This window comes from Periplaneta americana, chromosome 4, assembly GCF_040183065.1.
Source record: "Periplaneta americana isolate PAMFEO1 chromosome 4, P.americana_PAMFEO1_priV1, whole genome shotgun sequence".
NCBI classification, from domain to species: Eukaryota; Metazoa; Arthropoda; class Insecta; order Blattodea; family Blattidae; genus Periplaneta; species Periplaneta americana.
Window position 1 is genome coordinate 201,533,432 of NC_091120.1, and position 18,593 is coordinate 201,552,024.

At 37.9% G+C, this 18,593-nt stretch overlaps 1 protein-coding gene across 10 annotated transcripts in view; it reads left to right on the top strand.

Moving 5' to 3' along the window:
- The first annotated feature begins 1,207 nt into the window (after positions 1 to 1,207).
- The window catches only part of LOC138698614 (zinc finger protein OZF-like), a 29,510-nt gene continuing 12,124 nt past the window's right edge, over positions 1,208 to 18,593 (top strand). For 4 of the 10 annotated variants that reach the window (XR_011331912.1, XM_069824668.1, XM_069824670.1 and 1 more), the window contains exons 1-5: positions 1,208 to 1,353; positions 2,451 to 3,975; positions 6,642 to 6,705; positions 15,032 to 15,140; positions 17,224 to 17,328. Coding sequence is in view for 8 of the 10 variants with exons in the window: in XM_069824668.1 (XP_069680769.1) it covers positions 3,945 to 3,975; positions 6,642 to 6,705; positions 15,032 to 15,140; positions 17,224 to 17,328 (309 nt within the window). In the remaining 2 variants the exon portion in view is untranslated. The other 6 variants (XM_069824669.1, XR_011331914.1, XM_069824671.1 and 3 more) reach the window with 6 other exon arrangements.

The following is an 18,593-nucleotide window of genomic DNA, read 5'->3' on the forward strand; positions in this document are numbered from 1 at the left end:
TGGAGATGAAGATCAAAATGCCGTATCATGATCTAAGGCGTCTTGTCTACGGCTCGTGTTATGGAATGACCACTGGTTCAAGTCCTCATGGGGAAAGACATTTTATCATGAAATTTCGGCCAGTGTATGGGACCAGCGACCACCCAGCACTTGGTAAGCTACGATAGGTACCTAGCGAGATTCCGTCATGAAAGCTAGCTATAACAGCTGGGGAGATCATTGTACTAACCACACGATACCTCTATTCTGGTTGGATGATCGTCCACCTCTGCTTCGGCATGTGGATAAAATATTGGGGGATAATAAGCTGTAGATGTGAAGTAGGATGAGGTTTTTAATTTTCTCAGCTACAACTGCCGAATAATTGATAAAGCAACTGGGTTTAGTTTCGGGTGGTGATGTTATTTTTCTTGTTACCAAAACTTGTACAACAGTCACGTGCTTCATTCAGCTTCCTATCAAATAAAATACCAGGTCTTTCCCTGTGCTGAAATATGGTCAGAGTGCGGTATGTACCGGTACTGATCACACCACATAGTGCTGAGGTAAGAAAACAGAGTTCTACCTCCATGTTTTCTATTTAATTTAATTTATTATATTCCATAGATCTTACGTTAGCATTGAAGCTATAAGATTGGAACAAGTTAAGAGTTATACAATTTCTTGGCACCTTCATGGCGCATATAAGGGATATCTTTAGCACCAGGGCTTCAGCTAATATTGAGAATAAATACGGTAGTGAAGTGAGCAGTGAATGAAGAATAAAATAAGACGAGAGATGATAGTTAATGTATCATAATTCATCTTGTGGGCGTTTATTATAACGTGTTGATTTGGCAGACTCTACAGTCGGACTTCGAATACCCTGCAAAACGCAAATCAGAAATCTAATACAAGTTTCATCGATGACGTCATTGATGTTCCAGCCAACCAGCACTAGCGGTTACAAATACGTTCGTAACGTCACCTATGACGTCAAGACCCATCGTATCTTTCAAATACGTTCGTAACGTCACCTATGACGTCAAGACCCATCATGGATAAATTATCCATGCTTCCATGTTTAAAATTATAAAATCATTTAATAATAATAATAATAATAACAATAATAACAATAATACAAAACCACATTAAAATTATCAAAATGTAAAATGTGAAACTACTTTTAAATTACAGCATTTTCGCTAGTTTAGAGTTGGCAGCACTGGCTGTGAGATGTTTACCGATGGACGTCCATTTGGCTACATGGCGTCCTGGGAGTGGTTAGTGCCAAATATGTTTTTAGTTTAATGGTGTTATTAGCATAAATTAAAACACTAAAATCAACCATGGGGATCGTAAACTCCTACAAGTGTAAGTGAAATATCTTCTTTATATTTGTTTGAACTGTTTAAATAAGTTTTAGTAATAAATAACATAGTTCTAGATACCGAGAACACGTGGTTAACAGAACTGTTACCAACCGGCAGTGGTTTGTTTGAATGTACTAATAAAGTAACAATTATATCTTCCAATAGTCCATACAAAGATCCATTTTTTTTCTGAATTTGATATGTTAACGTTAGTGGTTATCGTCTGTAGGCCTACCTCTCAAAGTCTGAAAAGTACGTGAAGAGAGTAGTCTCACAAAATAGTGTTGCAATCACAAACCCTGCTCCGGTGTTACGTACATATTTAACGTGGCAGCTCCGTACTTGAAAATACCGGATTGGTTTAGTCTTTTATACCTTGCATATACGAATATCTTAACAGGTTGTTTAGTTTAGGCCTTCCATATTCTTACTACGTGAACTGAAATGAGCGTTTCACATTAATTTTGAAATGGGTGTTCTAACTCTATTTCAATGTGTCAAATCACTTTTACATTAACTACTCCGATAAATTAATTCCAATTTTTTGGAAACTTCAGTATACGGTTACCTTACTGCCAATTACCTTAAAATATTGAAAAGGGCATATTTGTCTGTGATTGTCGAATGCGCATCAATCATGCTTACAAAAAGATATTTTTCAGTGCCAATAATTTATTTTGTGTGTACAAGATTAGAATGTTGCGGGAAGAGGAGAAAGAAGATAACCATGTTCGGGAATTTATCCTTTTCCTCTGAAAATTAGACCATTTTTCTACACTTTCGTAAAAAATAAATTTTCAGTGTTGCGTGCTATAGAAAACACCTACTCCTCTGTGCTGTTAGTAGTACGAAATTGTAAATAAAGAAATGGTGCTTCCTTTGGTCTAGTTCTTCTGTAGAATTACCATAACGGTAACTTGTAGGTCATTGTTGTTTGATGTTTTAACTGTTGTTTCAATGATGAATGAGCTATTGCTATTCTGACACCTCTACTGAATGGCTGTGTAGAGAACAAGCTTAATCTGAAGGAAGTGGCAGGTGGGCTGATGTGAGTTTAGTGTGTGTATAGTATTATAATGTTGTGTGTTTGGTTTCCAGGTGCAGAGAGAGCTACAATGTGCCAGAAAGGAGGGATAAATCGTAAAACAGCGAACTCCAGTAGGGGAAGTTATCCCCACCCGCGCTGCTCGGCACCTCGCTCACCTGCTCTCTCTCTCTCTCTCTCTATCTGCCCCGTTTCGGTGGATCACTGCCTACCGCCTCGCACGTATTTCATATTTTACAACACAACACAATACAACCAAATTAATGTGCATTAGACAACAACCACATGTAATGTGCATTAGACACTACGTTTTTTCCTCGAACTAACACATACTTTGAATAAAACAACCCTCACCTGTTAACTTTGCACTGCCCTCGAAGTAACACAATAGTCACCAGAGCCACGTTTGCTGTAATCAGTCTTATCCACCTTCAAATTTTCCCTGTACAATTTGAGGAAGAAGTACACATCTTCGGTACGGCTCATCACGACACGTGGTTCCGTCTGTACTCGAAGGTGGACACGGACACAATGAAGCACTACCAGCGTGCGTTAACACTTATGCCACCCCCGCAGTCAACCCCTACCAAGCTAAATTCACAAGCCCGCCACTTTCTACCCACGCTATTTGGTCATTGTCCCCCACGCCATTCCATCATTGTCTCCCGCTATGAATCCTTGCACCAATCCTTGGACGATACTGCAAGATGTTATAGGCCCTGCTAACACGTGGCTTAAATGGATAAGAAAGTTATTGTAGACGAAAAACTTGGATTATGAGCAAAGGTTCAAACTTATCTTTTTCGCTTTCGCGAATGGCACTTCACTTCCCCTATTACTCGAAACTTTCAGATTCACTGAAGCATTGCAACCGAAACACGAGAGACATTACATTTCCCTCTACGCGAGACTGGAAACTGATGCGGAATTCAGATCTCGCTATTACACTTACGACTTGATTTTGCGTAGAGTCGTAGGTTTGAGAGATGAAGTTTAGGAGTACATCATGCTCCAACACCAAACTGCCCCCCCCAAAAAAATACGTACTAAGACATATCCAACGACACACATTGCATTTCTGCAATACGTTATGGCAGTTCCCTTGAACATAAATAGATTCATTTTCCCTTCCACCACCAACTCGTCTCGGTAGCTGAGAGGTCTAAAGTGTGACCAAAAAGTGTGCGTGCGTTTCGTTAGGAAGATCAACGGATCGAATACTACCCTCCGCAAAGTCATAAGAAAGAAAAAAAAAAAAAAAGAGACATGAAGCAAGGAAGAGAGAAGGAAAGGTTGGAGAGAAAGAGAGACAGAGGGAGACAGGACGAAGTTCCTCTTTTGCTTCGTAGATGTCGCATTCACTCTTTTTGTTCCACTTTCCTCCACTAGATGTCACCCCACTCTAAACCCCTATTTCCTTCCACTCTTTCCCTCTAGAGTGTGTGGTGAGCTTATAGGGGAGAAGTGGAAAGGACTTGTGGGTGGAGCTTAGCGTTCGCTGTTTTATGATTTGCCTGAAAGGAGTAGGGACACTTGCGTGAGCTGGGATGAGCGTTCAGATCTGTGTGGAGAATCAAGGTAAAAGAAGTTTCTAGGCATTTTTCATAGACCTCTTGTGATTGCTAGAATGTAATAGGTCGCCCATAATTAGCCAAAGGTCTGAACTTTTCCTTTTGGAATTTGTGTAATTTGCAGTGGCGTAGCGTCAATGTAAGCTGAAAAGCTTAGCTTCCCCAGTTAATAATAATTTCATAATAAACCTACAGTTTATGAAGAAAATTATTTATTAATTTTAATACAATTTATATTTACGCATTAAATATTGTGATGCGGCAGCTCAGGATGATTTGTGATGCAGCAGTAAACAAGAAGCCTGCACACACCAGCTTCCAAGCAGACCGGTTTCTTCTGTGTAATCCACCCCGCAGATTTTCCATCCCTTTTAAACTACCCTAGTCGCAAGGCTCGCAAAGAAGCTAGCTTTAACGTTTAAAATAAGTAGTTTCCGCGTTATCCCTTTTCGTCAGTTGTGTTCAGTTGAAGTGTTAGTGTGCATTGTGGCTGATATAATAAATAATGAGCGAAATAAGTTCCTGACACCAATTTACTTGAATTTTTAGGACAATTCTATTATCAAGACTGACTTACGAACAAAAGTGTGATTTAAAAAACAAATGACCGACTCCCTTGCTGTCAATGAAGGACACAACCAAAAGACAGACGCATACTTACGTAATGATACTAATATTGTGATTTCTCAAAGTATGACAGGGAGTGAGCTAATGTTATACGTATACGTGTCTATTTGTTAAGAGATATGTGTAAACCGTGAAATCATATTTTATTACATATCATTTGAGGTCATGCCTTATTGGTGTTACTTACGATGTTCCAACCAATCTTCGACTGCTGACTTGAAATTGACTACTATTTATTTTAAGACTGTATTTTTGTAATACGTTTTCTCATATTGCATGAAAGACAACTTGAGTTAGCTTCCCCTACTCAAAATTTCATGCTACGCCACTGGTAATTTGGTGCATATCATTACAGTAGATGTTGAAATTGATCCTGCACCATAAAGACAAGACTGGCATCTTCTCAGCAGATTATGATATTCTTCTGATACTACCTAGTAGTATACTGAATGTGTGGGAATTGTTTGCATAGGCCTACACTTTTGCTTTAGATTTTACCATAAATTCTTCCAACATTCCATACTGTACAAAGGGTTACCATATTTAAAAAATGAAAATCAGGGACACTTTACTTTCATTTTTAAAACGTACTAAATGAAAAAGGTGCAAAAATGTATCAACTTCAGTAAATCTTTACAATAGCTTTACCAAGAAGGATAGCAAGGACCCCCCCCCCCCCCCCCCAAAGACACTGTAGGATAGCATGAGAGAGGAAGTTTGAGTGGGGTAGTGACATTCTTAGACAATTGTGAGTGTATGCAAGGCATACCAAAAGTCTGAACTAACCTATGCATGATGAAGGATGGGTGGTGCGGAAAAAAATTCTCTCCGGCACCGGTACTCGAACCCGGGTTTTCAGCCAGGTAACAAGTTGGTGATCCACCGACATTTCGAGGATGTTCATCTTTCTTGTCGGGACTCGGGTCTCCAACTCAGTGCTGTATGGACACTGGCTATAAAAATTCTCAACACTCAGACTATGGACCATCAGCAACATGTCTGCCTGGTCTACTGAGAGACCCGAGAGCAGTCAGCCGCTCAGCACAACACAAGGCAACACGTCGGCCGTGTTCAAGGTCTGTTCTGCAATGCATGGAACATGGAAAGCCAATCTGCGCCCAGCTCCTTGGCTTACTACTTACCCTGGTACTATAAATAAGGAACAAGATATCCCCCCTAATTACCAGTTAACCCTGAAGACAAGGAAGATGAACATACTCGAAACATTGGTGGATCATCACCAACTTGTTATTATCGCCGCGCTCTCATGGTTAACATTCGACAGGTCTTTGAGCGGCCTCGTGCATAAGTTTGGCAGGTCTTTGAAATTTAATTGCATTATTGTTTTCAATTTCTTATATCGCCGTTCCAATCACTCGCCTCAATTTCAATATTGCAACCAATAAGCTGCTTCCATTATTAAACGACACCTACTTGTCTAATCCACGTGGACTAAAACCGAGGTTGCAATGTCTTGTGCTGAGGATGAACATTAATTATACTTATAATAATACTAATAATAGCCATTTAACAATATAACAAATTAGTGCTTATTCTTATCGAGGAAGTAGATGTGACAACGTGACGCTTAGAGTGAAACCTACAGAGCAACAATCGGTCGGCAAAATTATGCTTTAAAAGCACACCGCACGTTATTGTATGATGCCGACATGATAACCATAAGAGCGCGGCGATAATACCTGGCTGGAAGCCCGAGAACATTTTGAATTAATAGGACTTGTCAATAAGAAATGACCCTCATAAGCATATCGTGGTTTGGTGCACTAAATTTTTTTCCCTCAATATTTGAAATCTTGTGTGGATGCTTCCAGTGATGAATCAGTTACACACTGTTCTGACACCTCTTGACTGACTGCCCATGTAGAGGTTAAACTTCTGATGGAAGCATTGCCAGAAGATAATTCTTCAATCAACAAAACTCGCAGACTATAGGGATAGCGTGGATAGAAATTAATGCACCAGACTTCTGTTTGATGCACGTGGTATTAACACTGCTTGCTGTTAGTGATGCTCTTCTGTTTCCAGAGATGCTGTGTGAATTTGCTGGATTGGATCTCGAGCCGGAGACTTTGTTCTTGATACTTGTCTGGTAAGCTACTGCATTATCTACATAATATGTAGATAGATATCTCTTGAGTTCTTTGAGTCTGGAATAAAGTATATTTGCAAGCTGTTTTTTTTTTCAAATATCCATGCACCCTAATTTTACTTACTTACTTACTGGCTTTTAAAGAACTCAGAGGTTCATTGCTGCCCTCACATAAGCCCGCCATCTGTCCCTATTCTGAACAAGATTAAACCAGTCCCTACCATCATATCCCATCTCCCTCAAATCTATTTTAATATCCTCCCATCTATGCTGTGGCCTTCCCAAAGGTCTTTTCCCCTCAGGTCTTCCAATTAACACTGTGTATGCATTTCAAGATTTACCTGTAAGTGCTACATGGCCTGTCCATCTCAAACGTCTGGATTTAATGTTCCTAATTATTATGTCAGGTGAAGAATACAATGGATGCAGTTCTATACTGTTTTCGCTATAAGAAAAATCATAATGTAAACACAAGCACGTGGCTGTCATACCCGTGATTGGCTCCCAGTCGAAACACTCACACGACGCAGGAAAATATAGTCCGTATTTGGAAACTATCATCTTGTATTATTTGAAAATAAAAAATTGAATTCTAGTTGTTAAATACGATGAAACATATAACTTCACTCATATGTAAAATGATATGTAAAAGAAAATGTACTTTTATATTTTATTATGTACTATGAACGCGGATGAATACAAACAGTAATACCGAGGTAGTCTGTTTTTGTAACAAGCTGGCATCACTTGAGCTCGTAGTTCTTCACGTAAGCACGTGGTACTGAAGTATGACTTCTGCATCCTCGGTGTGTGTGATTATCAAACATAAGAGTGGAAATCCTCTCAAAAGCAGAGAAAAACAAATAGTCTTAAATGTATATAATAAGTTATGTGAGTTTTAATTAGAGTAATTATAATGTAAATGTTTCCTAAGCAAACGAATGCATAGTAGTGAGGTTAGGCCTACTTGACGAGTAACAGGAAATGTTTAACATGAAACAGAATGTACAACAGTAGGCGGGGACATGTGCTGAGAATCTATGGCGCCAAACAGCAGCCAATGAAGACTCACTTCAGTCACGTGCTATTGTTTATATTAGGATTTTTCTTACAGCGAAAAGATTATACATTGTATAACTCCTGTAACTTTATTCCTCTTAGCCAAGTTTCACAGTCGTACAGAACAACTGGTAATATAATTATTTTATAAAATCATAAGATGAATTTTTTGTTTCCAATGCACTGTGTCAAAAGCCTTTTCTAAATTCACAAATACTACAGTATATACACTTGTTTATTCTTCTCTAGATATCTTTTGCCAGTAGTTCGTAGGAGTCCAATTGCGTCTCTCATACCTTTTCCCTTCCTGAAGCCAAACTGACGACAAAAATTCATGTTAACTGTTATTGTGCCTGTTTTCTTTAATACAGCAGTCACTGGTAGAAATAATAAGACTGTAGCAGAATTAGGATGACAGGCAATAGGGATATCTTATGCAAAGTTTTACTGCTAGATGGCAGGAGCGTTCCATGCGGCGCAACATGTTGTAGGGCTATGTTATGTCATATGCTACAGTTGATTACGTTTTCCCGCTTGTTGGTTTTTTGTGCGTGTCAAAATTATATTTATAATTATTTTGTATAACCTAGTATAATTTAATATAATTCAATATTTTCTTACCTCATAATTTAATTTAATTTACCATAAATAATAGAACAAACTTTTATAATACTGAGCGATTCCCCTTAAGAGATGGATGAGGAAATCTGCAGTATGCAGAATATAGATACGAGTAAATTGAATGTTCATGAACCTAAACGAGAACATTGAGAACGAGGTGCACGAATAAAAAAAAAAAAAAAAAATAGGAACTTTGTCGAAGGTGAATATTACCTCTTTAATAATTAGTTTTTTAAGTACCATACGCTAAAAACAGGATATGCAGCCACCAATGTGTTTTTTTATAGGGAAGGGACTATCGTGATTGAATTCCTCGTATTTTTGTCTCTAGTTACAGAAAGATAAAATGCATTGTTAGGTAAGATGATATTATAATATGATCGCAGTATATCACGATTATCCGTGCGTTTTGTAGGTTAAGGACATGCAGTTTTGAATACTATGTAGGATGGTTTTGAAAATTGGAAGTAAAAACACGGTTTTAATAATTAGTCTAAGCACATTAAAAAACATTATTCACGAAATGGATCGTTCTGGATAATAAATATCCCAGTTAATCGAGAGTTTACTGCAGGCGTAAAATGCTAGCGTAAACTTCGGAGACTCCTAGAAGTATTGACTATAATATAGCTTGCTGTGGAGGTTGCACATGATTGTATTAATTTTTCTTTTCCCTCTTGCAGAATTAAACTGTAGCTAGCAGTTCCTTACTTGAAGTAGTTATTATTTCGAGGCGCAATTTAATTAGTTAAATTTTTTTAAGTTTTAAAGCATGTATTCAGAATATTTCGGGATCTGAATGAAGACAAAAGGCTTTCCCTGGTTTTCACAAATAGGAATACAACAAAAATTGGCATTTTGATTTGTTTTTAAGAGTATTTAATGTACTAATACACTACGTAAATCCTCAATGTTTATATACCGGAAAACAAATGCACATGCAAAGCGCATCCCTCAAAGTACACGTGCGCTATCTGTTGGTGCTAGTTCAGGATATCCCTATAGTGTTCTCACCTTCCCCCTCCTCTCAAGCTCAAATCTTTAAAGTTCTATCTGGCATTTGTTTTAGTTTTTCTGTAGTGTACAAGTATTAGCTGTTTGAATCCTAACTGCACTTCCAGTGATGAATCAGTTGTGAACTGTTCTGACACCTCTTGTCTGATTATTGTGTTGAAGTACATTCTCTGATGGAAGTTCCTGGTATATGGTTCAATATTGATGAATCATTACCTTGCTTTTGCTGATTTTACTGCTGTTTTGTTGAAGGTGCTGGCAGAGCTGTGGATGAGTTTCCGTGGCAGAAAGATTGGTTAGTTGAAGGCAGTGAAGTATGTCATCTTACAGCCACATTCAGCAGTCACTGGCTAGGTCAGGGTGGGCCCATTGTGTGGCCACTACGTTCACCTGACCCTTCTTCACTTGATTTCTTCATATGGGGCCATATCAAATCACTAGTTTGTGAATATGCCGTTGACTCTGAATATCATCTTGTAACATGTTTGCCTACTGCCCTTGGGAGAGTAAGGCAGCGTATGGCATCTTGATGCATGCTTTGTCTGGAAGTCGATGTGTGTTCCAGCTCCTGCTGTAGTGATGATATATTGTTGAGATTTAAGGTTGCAGTCTTGCATCAATTAGTCAGGGTTGGCAAAAAACTGTTTTATTAAATATTTTTTTTTTTTTGTTTTAAATTGTTTTTTATACCAGTTTTAAACAGTACCACATAAAAATGAGGGAAATTACCGATTTTTTAAAGAAAAATTAGAGGAAACAGCATTTTAGATATTTTAAAATTCATTTTTCTGTTTATTAAACTAAATTAGGTAATTCATAAAATTAATATCCTACTGACTGAAAAGAAGTAATGCATTTTATGAAACTTAATGCTGAGTATCATAAAAAAGAATATTTTCATATTTACCTTAGTTTGATTGCTTACGAAGATCTAGCATCTATTAACAGTGAGAAATAATTTTTTACAACATTATAAAAATATACAGTCCAGTTTTGAATTGGCACCCTGTGGTATACTGTCCTACTTTCATTTTATAGCTCAGTTTTTCATTTTGAAATTTTAAGCTAAGTTTGTAGAAAAGTAAAAAAGACTAGAATATTTTTATAAAAACATCTTAAAATTTATTATTTTCAGTGGAGTTCTTATAAATATAATAAAACATGCTTTGAACAATAGGCCTATATGCAGATGCTAGCATTCAAATTGTTTGCTCTGTACGTCCTAAAAAATTTCTTAATAATAGGCTAATACCTACTTGTAAAAAGTAAATGTTTGGCTCCATAAAGTCAGGAGCAGCACTGTAAATTTTATAAAGGCCTGAATAGAAGGCAAACATGATTTTATATTGTAAACAATTAGGATGAAATAAAACAACCAGAAAACAAGAGAAATAACTTGTACGAAATGTCTTAAAAATAAACATGTTTTAATTAAAACTTGTTGTAATCAATGACACTTTGTTTTAAACCTGCCAACCCTGATTATAATATCTCTCTTTTCAGAAGAAACCTTAGTTGTGGGCTGCAGTGGATGTTACCAAGTCGTGTAATTCTCCAGACTTTTCCCTTATTGATTCTCCTACTACCCCTCTTTCCTAAAATCATTGAGCAAACCATTTCTGAAAATGAAGTTTTTATAGCCAGTACACAATGTGTGATTCATCCCTCCACCCCTGTATCTGCTGCTGAGGGGGAACGACAGGATCTGAGCAGAGACAGTGGCCCTCATGATACCTGCAGGTTTGGAAGGGCAACTATCTTCACTCGTCTCTCACTGCTCACCTTTCCAAGTTCCTGGCTTTTTAGTAACTTACTCCCAGAAATCCCATCTTCTCCATCCCTGCTTCAGCCATTGTTGCTAAACCCCCTATGCTCTGGAAAAGGAAGATCTGCAGACAGCATCTAGGCTACGAACTAATTTCAATTGAGCTCCCCATTACCACCCATCTGGTGGTCACTGCTGACACTTAGCAGATGGCGGTATTGGCTCCTTATCGGAGTCCAGAGCCATGGGTGAATATATAATAGGATGCGAAACTGTGGTCAGCACCATCTGACGGAAGGGGGTTCAAATAAGGTGATCAGCGCCCGACGTGGGTGATGAACATTAGAATTACGTGTTGGGTAGATTACCCAGAATTCTCTATTTATCTATTCTTTCGAGACGAACAGACGATAAGCAGCGTATGTTAAACAGTGATGTTTATGGCCGTTGTAAAAATAGTGTTGTTGAATGTATTATAAAGTAATAGTAATATAATAAGTAATTTTTGCAGACTTTTCCATTGCGCTGTACACTAAATACCCAAAGAATACAATCCCAATTATCTAACTTTTTGCTTTATTTTCTATCTCTATTTGGTTATATTTTAATTGGGTAGTGTAAAATAGATCGTCTCCTTTATCTTCCTTTTGGCTCTGGTAAGAATTTTCAGTGGAAGATGTGTGAGAAATAAAAATGGAAATGTTTTATTTTAAATTGGGTTAGTTGAGAATATCGATGGGGGCGGGAGGGACGAAATATTTTCTGCATAGTTTCATATTTTCGTCACCAGGTGCGCTGCTAAACGTATGGAGTAATTAGTTTGTCTTTTCGCTACTTGGTGCGCTGCTAGATGTAATGAGTTCTCCACTGTCCAACAGATGGCAGCAAGATCAGTTTCTACATTAGCGCCTCTAATATGCGTTACGGGAAACTCAGTAAGTTTCGCATCCTATTATATATTCATCCATGCCAGACCCCTGAAAGAGACAACACTCCATTCAAGACCCCATAGCTGAAGAAGAAAACATGGGGCTCTTCAAACAGCCACTGGTCCCACCCTCATGTTAAACCATAAGCAAGGCAAGAGGGTGTGGCAAGTTCCATCCTAGTTTAAGATACTTGAAAGGGAGGGTAGGCATCTGCCATCTGGTCACCACATGATTCCAGGCGTGGCCGAGGTGAAACTCACAAGTGACACAATGACTCCATGGCACCAGTTTAACCCCTATTTCATGCTAAGAATGAGAGTAAGCGTGTATAAGAGACGTGCAGAACTGCAGAGGATCTATTTATTTGCTGGTAAGAGGACCACTAACTATACTGGTACTTTCTCGGACGTGTTTCAAGTGCACCATTCCAGGAAGAGAGACCCGTTGATAAAAGCGTCGTAAAAATTAATAACCTACTTAAAAAAAAAAAACGTTCTGACTGCTTACAGCGCCATATTTTCACCTAGTGGTAAGATTTGGAACTAATTTTTGGCATAATTCGTGAGTGCATTGGTTAATTAGCAAATTTACGAAGTTTCTTTCACACTCCTACGGTCATTACAGTCCGTGTTGTGCCACGCTGAACACCGTTAGTTTAATTATAACCAAAGCTATGATCATAGTTTGGTAACTTTTCAATGTATTTTTTATTTATTTATTTTTTTTGGTAATGTTGGGTACTTGAGACGTTTCGTCATTCACCCATATGAAGCCAGTTGTGAAGACCAATAATTAGGTACAGCCATTGGAGGATGGTCTACGTTACACCCGCGAGATGAAATGATGGAGACTTGTTGGGATGCCACAGGAGAAAATCCCTGTGTTAAACGACCACGAGCTTGCCCAACGGCAATTATAAATGGCAGGGGGGGGGGTATACCTGGGATCGAACCCGGCTTCACAGGATTGTAAATCCAGAGCTCTAGCACTAGACCACAGAGGTGGCTGCGATATAGAATTTTAGGAGTATGTATAAAATAAATTATCACGGCATACTTGATACCTAAAGTGACGTTTCTGTGGGAAAGGAAAGAAACGTGGCCTAAATGCCTAATTTTATCTGTGTAGCCTGGAACCTTGGCGTAGCATATTGACCGAATTAATATTTTGGACGAGAAAGCTCGAGGAGAAAAGAAATTCAAAGCGATTAGGACATTCTTTGCATCCTTTGTCTGTACACAAGTTTGACTGAATTGTACTCTTCGAATTCAATTTCTGAATTATTTAAACAATTACTTTTCATATGGGAAGTGTGCTAAAGATTACCACATGTGAAAAATAACCCAATAAACCGAACAGTAAATTATTAAAAACTAAAGCGTCGGAATGTACTGATCAAAAATGAATGTGAAGTGTATCGTTTTAGCAGTGTACGGTATAAACAGTCATCGACCATACTGTACGACGAAACAGGTACCATATTATATATTTAAACTTATGGAGTACCTACAGAAAGCTCTTATAAAATGCTTCGTTAGAAAATTCCAAGGAGTAGTCTCAGATCGAAATGGAGGACTCTGCTCAGTGCTTTATTTATGTTTAGCCGTACGTTTTGTAGTCACCACTATGTGTAGGTCTAATCAGTGTAATTATTATTCTACATTGTGGCACCTATGCAGTGAGTAAAAAAACATAATGGGTTACCAGACATAAAGTCCAGGATTATAATGTCCATACGTCAAAATGTTCATGGAATAATGTCCACGTTGAAAATGTCCATGTTAAATCGTCCAGAGTCAAAATGACCATAGTTCTATAATGTCCACTTCATTCTGATGTCCAGAGTCAAAATGTCCATAGTAGTAGGCTATAATGTCCACTTCACTCTGATGTCCAGAGTCATAATGTCCATAGCTCTATAATGTACACTATATCCATTGTTCATGGTAGTTATAGTAACCTATGTTAAATTTTTCAACTGCAGAACTAATCAGAACTGAATTTTTTAAAGACTGAACGAAATCCTCAGTTAGTTCCATCACAGAAGGGCAAGCCACTTCTTTCTTTTCGTGGGTACCTGTACCAACATCATGACTTTAATAGAGATAGGACAAAAATATATTGGCGATACAGGAACATGAACCTCCAAAGCCTGAAATACATGCAGCACACAAACAACACGGTAGAAGACTGGCACAATCTTCTTCAACGCGTGATGGCTGTACATCCATCCACTTGGCGATTTATACAGTGCCTGAAGCGCGAAGAAAATGGAATTTGGACACAAATATTGCAAGCAAGAGTGAGGCATACACAAATTAAAGAGCCGGGAATGAAACGTATTTGACGAATCAAAGACAAATTCTCCAGATTGTGAGAAACTACAACAGGTACAAAGAAAAAGGAGAAATTCTCTTAAATCTTAAAAATATTAGTTACCATCTTAAAAGTGGGGTTCCGGTTTCTGATGATTAATAACTTATTTGTACGAGTTATGGAATAAAATTTACTGTGTTCTATTCAAGCAGAATTTTCCTTTGAAGTTGGACATTGTGGGCGTTTGACACTATGGACATTTTGACCTAACGGACGTTTTATCATATGGCTTTTCTGTCTTATGGACATTTAGTACATGGACATTTTCACCGTATGGACATTTTGACAATATGGACATTTTGATCTTATGTTTTTTTTATCATATGGACGTTCTGTAGTATGGACTATATACGGTGGAAGCAAAATAATGGATAGAGTTTAGATTCCGTTCAAGAATCTGAGATGTTATTGCACGCACTCAAGTTACACAGGCATTTATCCTTTGTGCGAACGATTAAGCCTAAGTTAGATTCGCTTAACTAGCCTACTTTCACTTTCATATACTAACTTACCTCCAAATTAACTGACTGTTGAAAGTAACTTACATTTTCCATTCTTCCAGGAGCTTGCAGCTCAAAATTTATGCCTCTACTCTTCCAGTTCTAATGGATATGATCAAGACGGAACCAGATGTCGACCCGTTGGCTATCCATATGAATGACGACACAGAGGTAGAATGGAACACATTTTTATCAATATTTATTTTCTGAGTACAGACTTCGTTGTATAATATAAAAATCAGTACTGGTTCTGAGTTTCTCATATTTATCACATGTTGCATGTTTTACACAAGTTGCAACTTGATGCATATGAACTGAAAATCCTGAACGATGACTCTGTGGGTTGAGACATCAAGATTCCTACTGTGCGTCGTAAGTTCCCGCTATATTGTCGTGGTGTGTATTGCATTCATGTTACTAATTTTTGCTTTTGGTAAATCATATACAAGGTTCTGCGTCTATGACGCTTCTGCCACACTGCAAGGTTGGTGGCATTTTGTGTTACACTCCTTGCATAGTTACTGCAAAGTCGGTCACTGTTTCTGTGGTAGTAACTTCAGTTTCTAAAATCTGTTTAACTTAAAAAATGTTTATGAACAACTTAAAAATGAACACAAGTGCATCTTAGTCTTGTCACAAGAGATACTGAAAGTCCCTGCCTCAGTACATTTTTGACATCTCCAAAAATTGTTCTGAAATATTCAACTAATCTCGTTTTACGAAATATTCAAAATGGCTTCTCTGATTTTTATTCCACTTTTTGCCTACCGTAAAATGGGGTGAATAGGGACGAAGTTTTATTTTTTATTTCTCTGTGTCTAAGATTAAATATAATAATAAGAGTGTTTATGTTTTCATTCATAATGAATGAAAAAATAAACAATTATTATATTTACTCAGACACAAAGAAAGACAAAATAATAAAACTTCGTCCCTATTCACCCCCTGTGTCACTATTTATCCCATTTTACGGTAATTTAAAACTACAAAAACTCGCTGAAATATGCTATGTACAATTCTCAAATGATTAGAGAAACATATTATCTTACACTACACTGCACTACACACGAATGAGTAATCCCTTCAGTGTTATCAAATAATTCCGAGGCTTACTGTAGGAATTCGTAACAAGCTGTTTTTTACGGTGATGGGTTGTTAGCCCTTCGCCCAACCCCCAAGCTGGAGGACCACCCCTTATCGGCTGTCCACGACTGCTTATTCAATATATTCGCAGCTACCCTCCATATCTGGAGGCCGTCTCCTCTATCCGCAACCTGAGGACGCGCCATGCCGTGGTGATAGGGACCCACCATACATGGTTGAGAAGCTCCTATCATCCAGTCTGCTGTCCAAAAATCTGAAAGTTAGAATTTATAAAACAGTTATATTACCGGTTCTTCTATATGGCTGTGAAACTTGGACTCTCACTCTGAGAGAGGAACATAGGTTAAGGGTGTTTGAGAATAAGGTGCTTAGGATAATATTTGGGGCTAAGCGGGATGAAGTTACAGGAGAATGGAGAAAGTTACACAACACAGAACTGCACGCATTGTATTCTTCACCTGACATAATTAGGAACATTAAATCCAGACGTTTGAGATGGGCAGGGCATGTAGCACGTATGGGCGAATCCAGAAATGCATATAGAGTGTTAGTTGGGAGACCGGAGGGAAAAAGACCTTTAGGGAGGCCGAGACGTAGATGGGAGGATAATATTAAAATGGATTTGAGGGAGGTGGGGTATGATGATAGAGACTGGATTAATCTTGCACAGGATAGGGACTGATGGCGGGCTTATGTGAGGGTGGCAATGAACTTCCGGGTTCCTTAAAAGCCATTTGTAAGTAAGTAAGTAAGTTATCAAATAATTAGTGAAAGAAAACATAATGGCTTGCACTGCACTACACACGAATGAGTAATCCCTTTAGTAGCTCATTAAAGACTGAAGTGAACTGCATGCATTCAACACCCGACAAACGCTCTTGAATTTCGGTACTTATAATAGGCGCACTATGGGAGATAATGTTGGGGGCCATATAACTTACAGAGGACTTTGTTGTTTGTAAATCAGACCATAATATATTTCAGTATGGAAAGTGTTGCCTTTCCCTTTCAATTGTTTCTGATTCCTCCTCTTCAGTATTTTTAAAAATATTTTTTCGTTTGTACTGCAAATATTAGCCAAGGACTGAGAGGCAGACCTCAATGAGTAACAATACATTTATAATTTATGATGTGATATCTTTATGTCCAGCACTTGACATGGATAAAGGTGGAATGTGTGGACCCCCAGTACGATCTCACATCCGAGGTGAAACTAGAGCAGGCTTCAGCTCCTGCAGTGAAGTGTGAAACCAAGGTTAGTGTAGCTTGTCGCTAATGCATGGCGCAAGGTGCTAGCTTTCTTTTACTTAATTCTTCTATTTCTGACAGACACTGACTTTATGAAACTTCAATATCAACACTATAAATATTTTTTAGTGTATGGTGGTAGCCCTTAATATTCCTTGTGTACAGTAATACATTTACTAACATTTTATGCGTGCATTTTTATTAGTATATCTTGGTTTAAGAAAATAATATCATCTAGATAAAAAAAAAAACAGCTTGATAGAAAGCAATTACGGAACAACTGGATAATACCCCCGGCAGACCAATATCGATAGTCGACGCTACTCGCTGGCTATTAGTCACCAGGCCGTACCGAGCCGTATCAAACAAAAGACAATCGAAATGGTGGTAGTCAAATTCGCGACTATATTCTTAAATAATTCACTCCATTAGTCAAGTTCAAGATTTTATGTAGTACCACGGCAGTTTTTTGAATGCATTAAAGGAAAATGCAGATGTAGTAAGATCTTAAACTAGGTTATCACAAGGAAATGATCAGGAAGAAAGGTGTGTTTCACGGAATATTATTAAAATGACGGAAAGTAAATTTCCTGTTAATGTTAGCGTGAAGTACGTAATTATGACCGCGTTGCTGTTTTATTTCTGGCCTAGAGAAAAAAACCTAGCATTTTACGAAAAAAAAAAATTAGGGACCATGAAGTTATTCGCCGCTTTCATTATAGGCCTATCATTGTTTATCAATATTACGAATCAAAAACTGTCATATTATATAATTTCAACTACTACATGGACGAATGAAGTCAAATTTTATGTTAAAATTAAAAAGTTTCGTCAAATACATGCAAATGATAACATTTATATTACATAATATGTACATGAACTTCATGTTAAAATCTCCTGTCACTTCCCTATCCCTAAACTAACCTAACCAAAGCTAAGCTAACCTAACCTAACAAGGCTAACCTAACCTCACCTAACCAAAGCTAACCTAAGCTAACATAACCAAAGCTAAGCTAAGCTAACCTAACCTAAGCTAACCATAGCTAACCTAACCTAACCTAACCAAAGCTAACCTAACCTAACCTACTCCCATTCCTCGACCTCATATCAATTATCACGTGCAGCTCGCGACAGGATCATATTACCTTTCTGCGCATGCGCGGACTTGATTAATAAAAACCTGAACTAACCAAACCTAACCTTCGTATATGCAAGGTCTGTAACCGGAGTAAGAAGGGATCTCAATCATTTAATCTGCAATGTACACGCGAA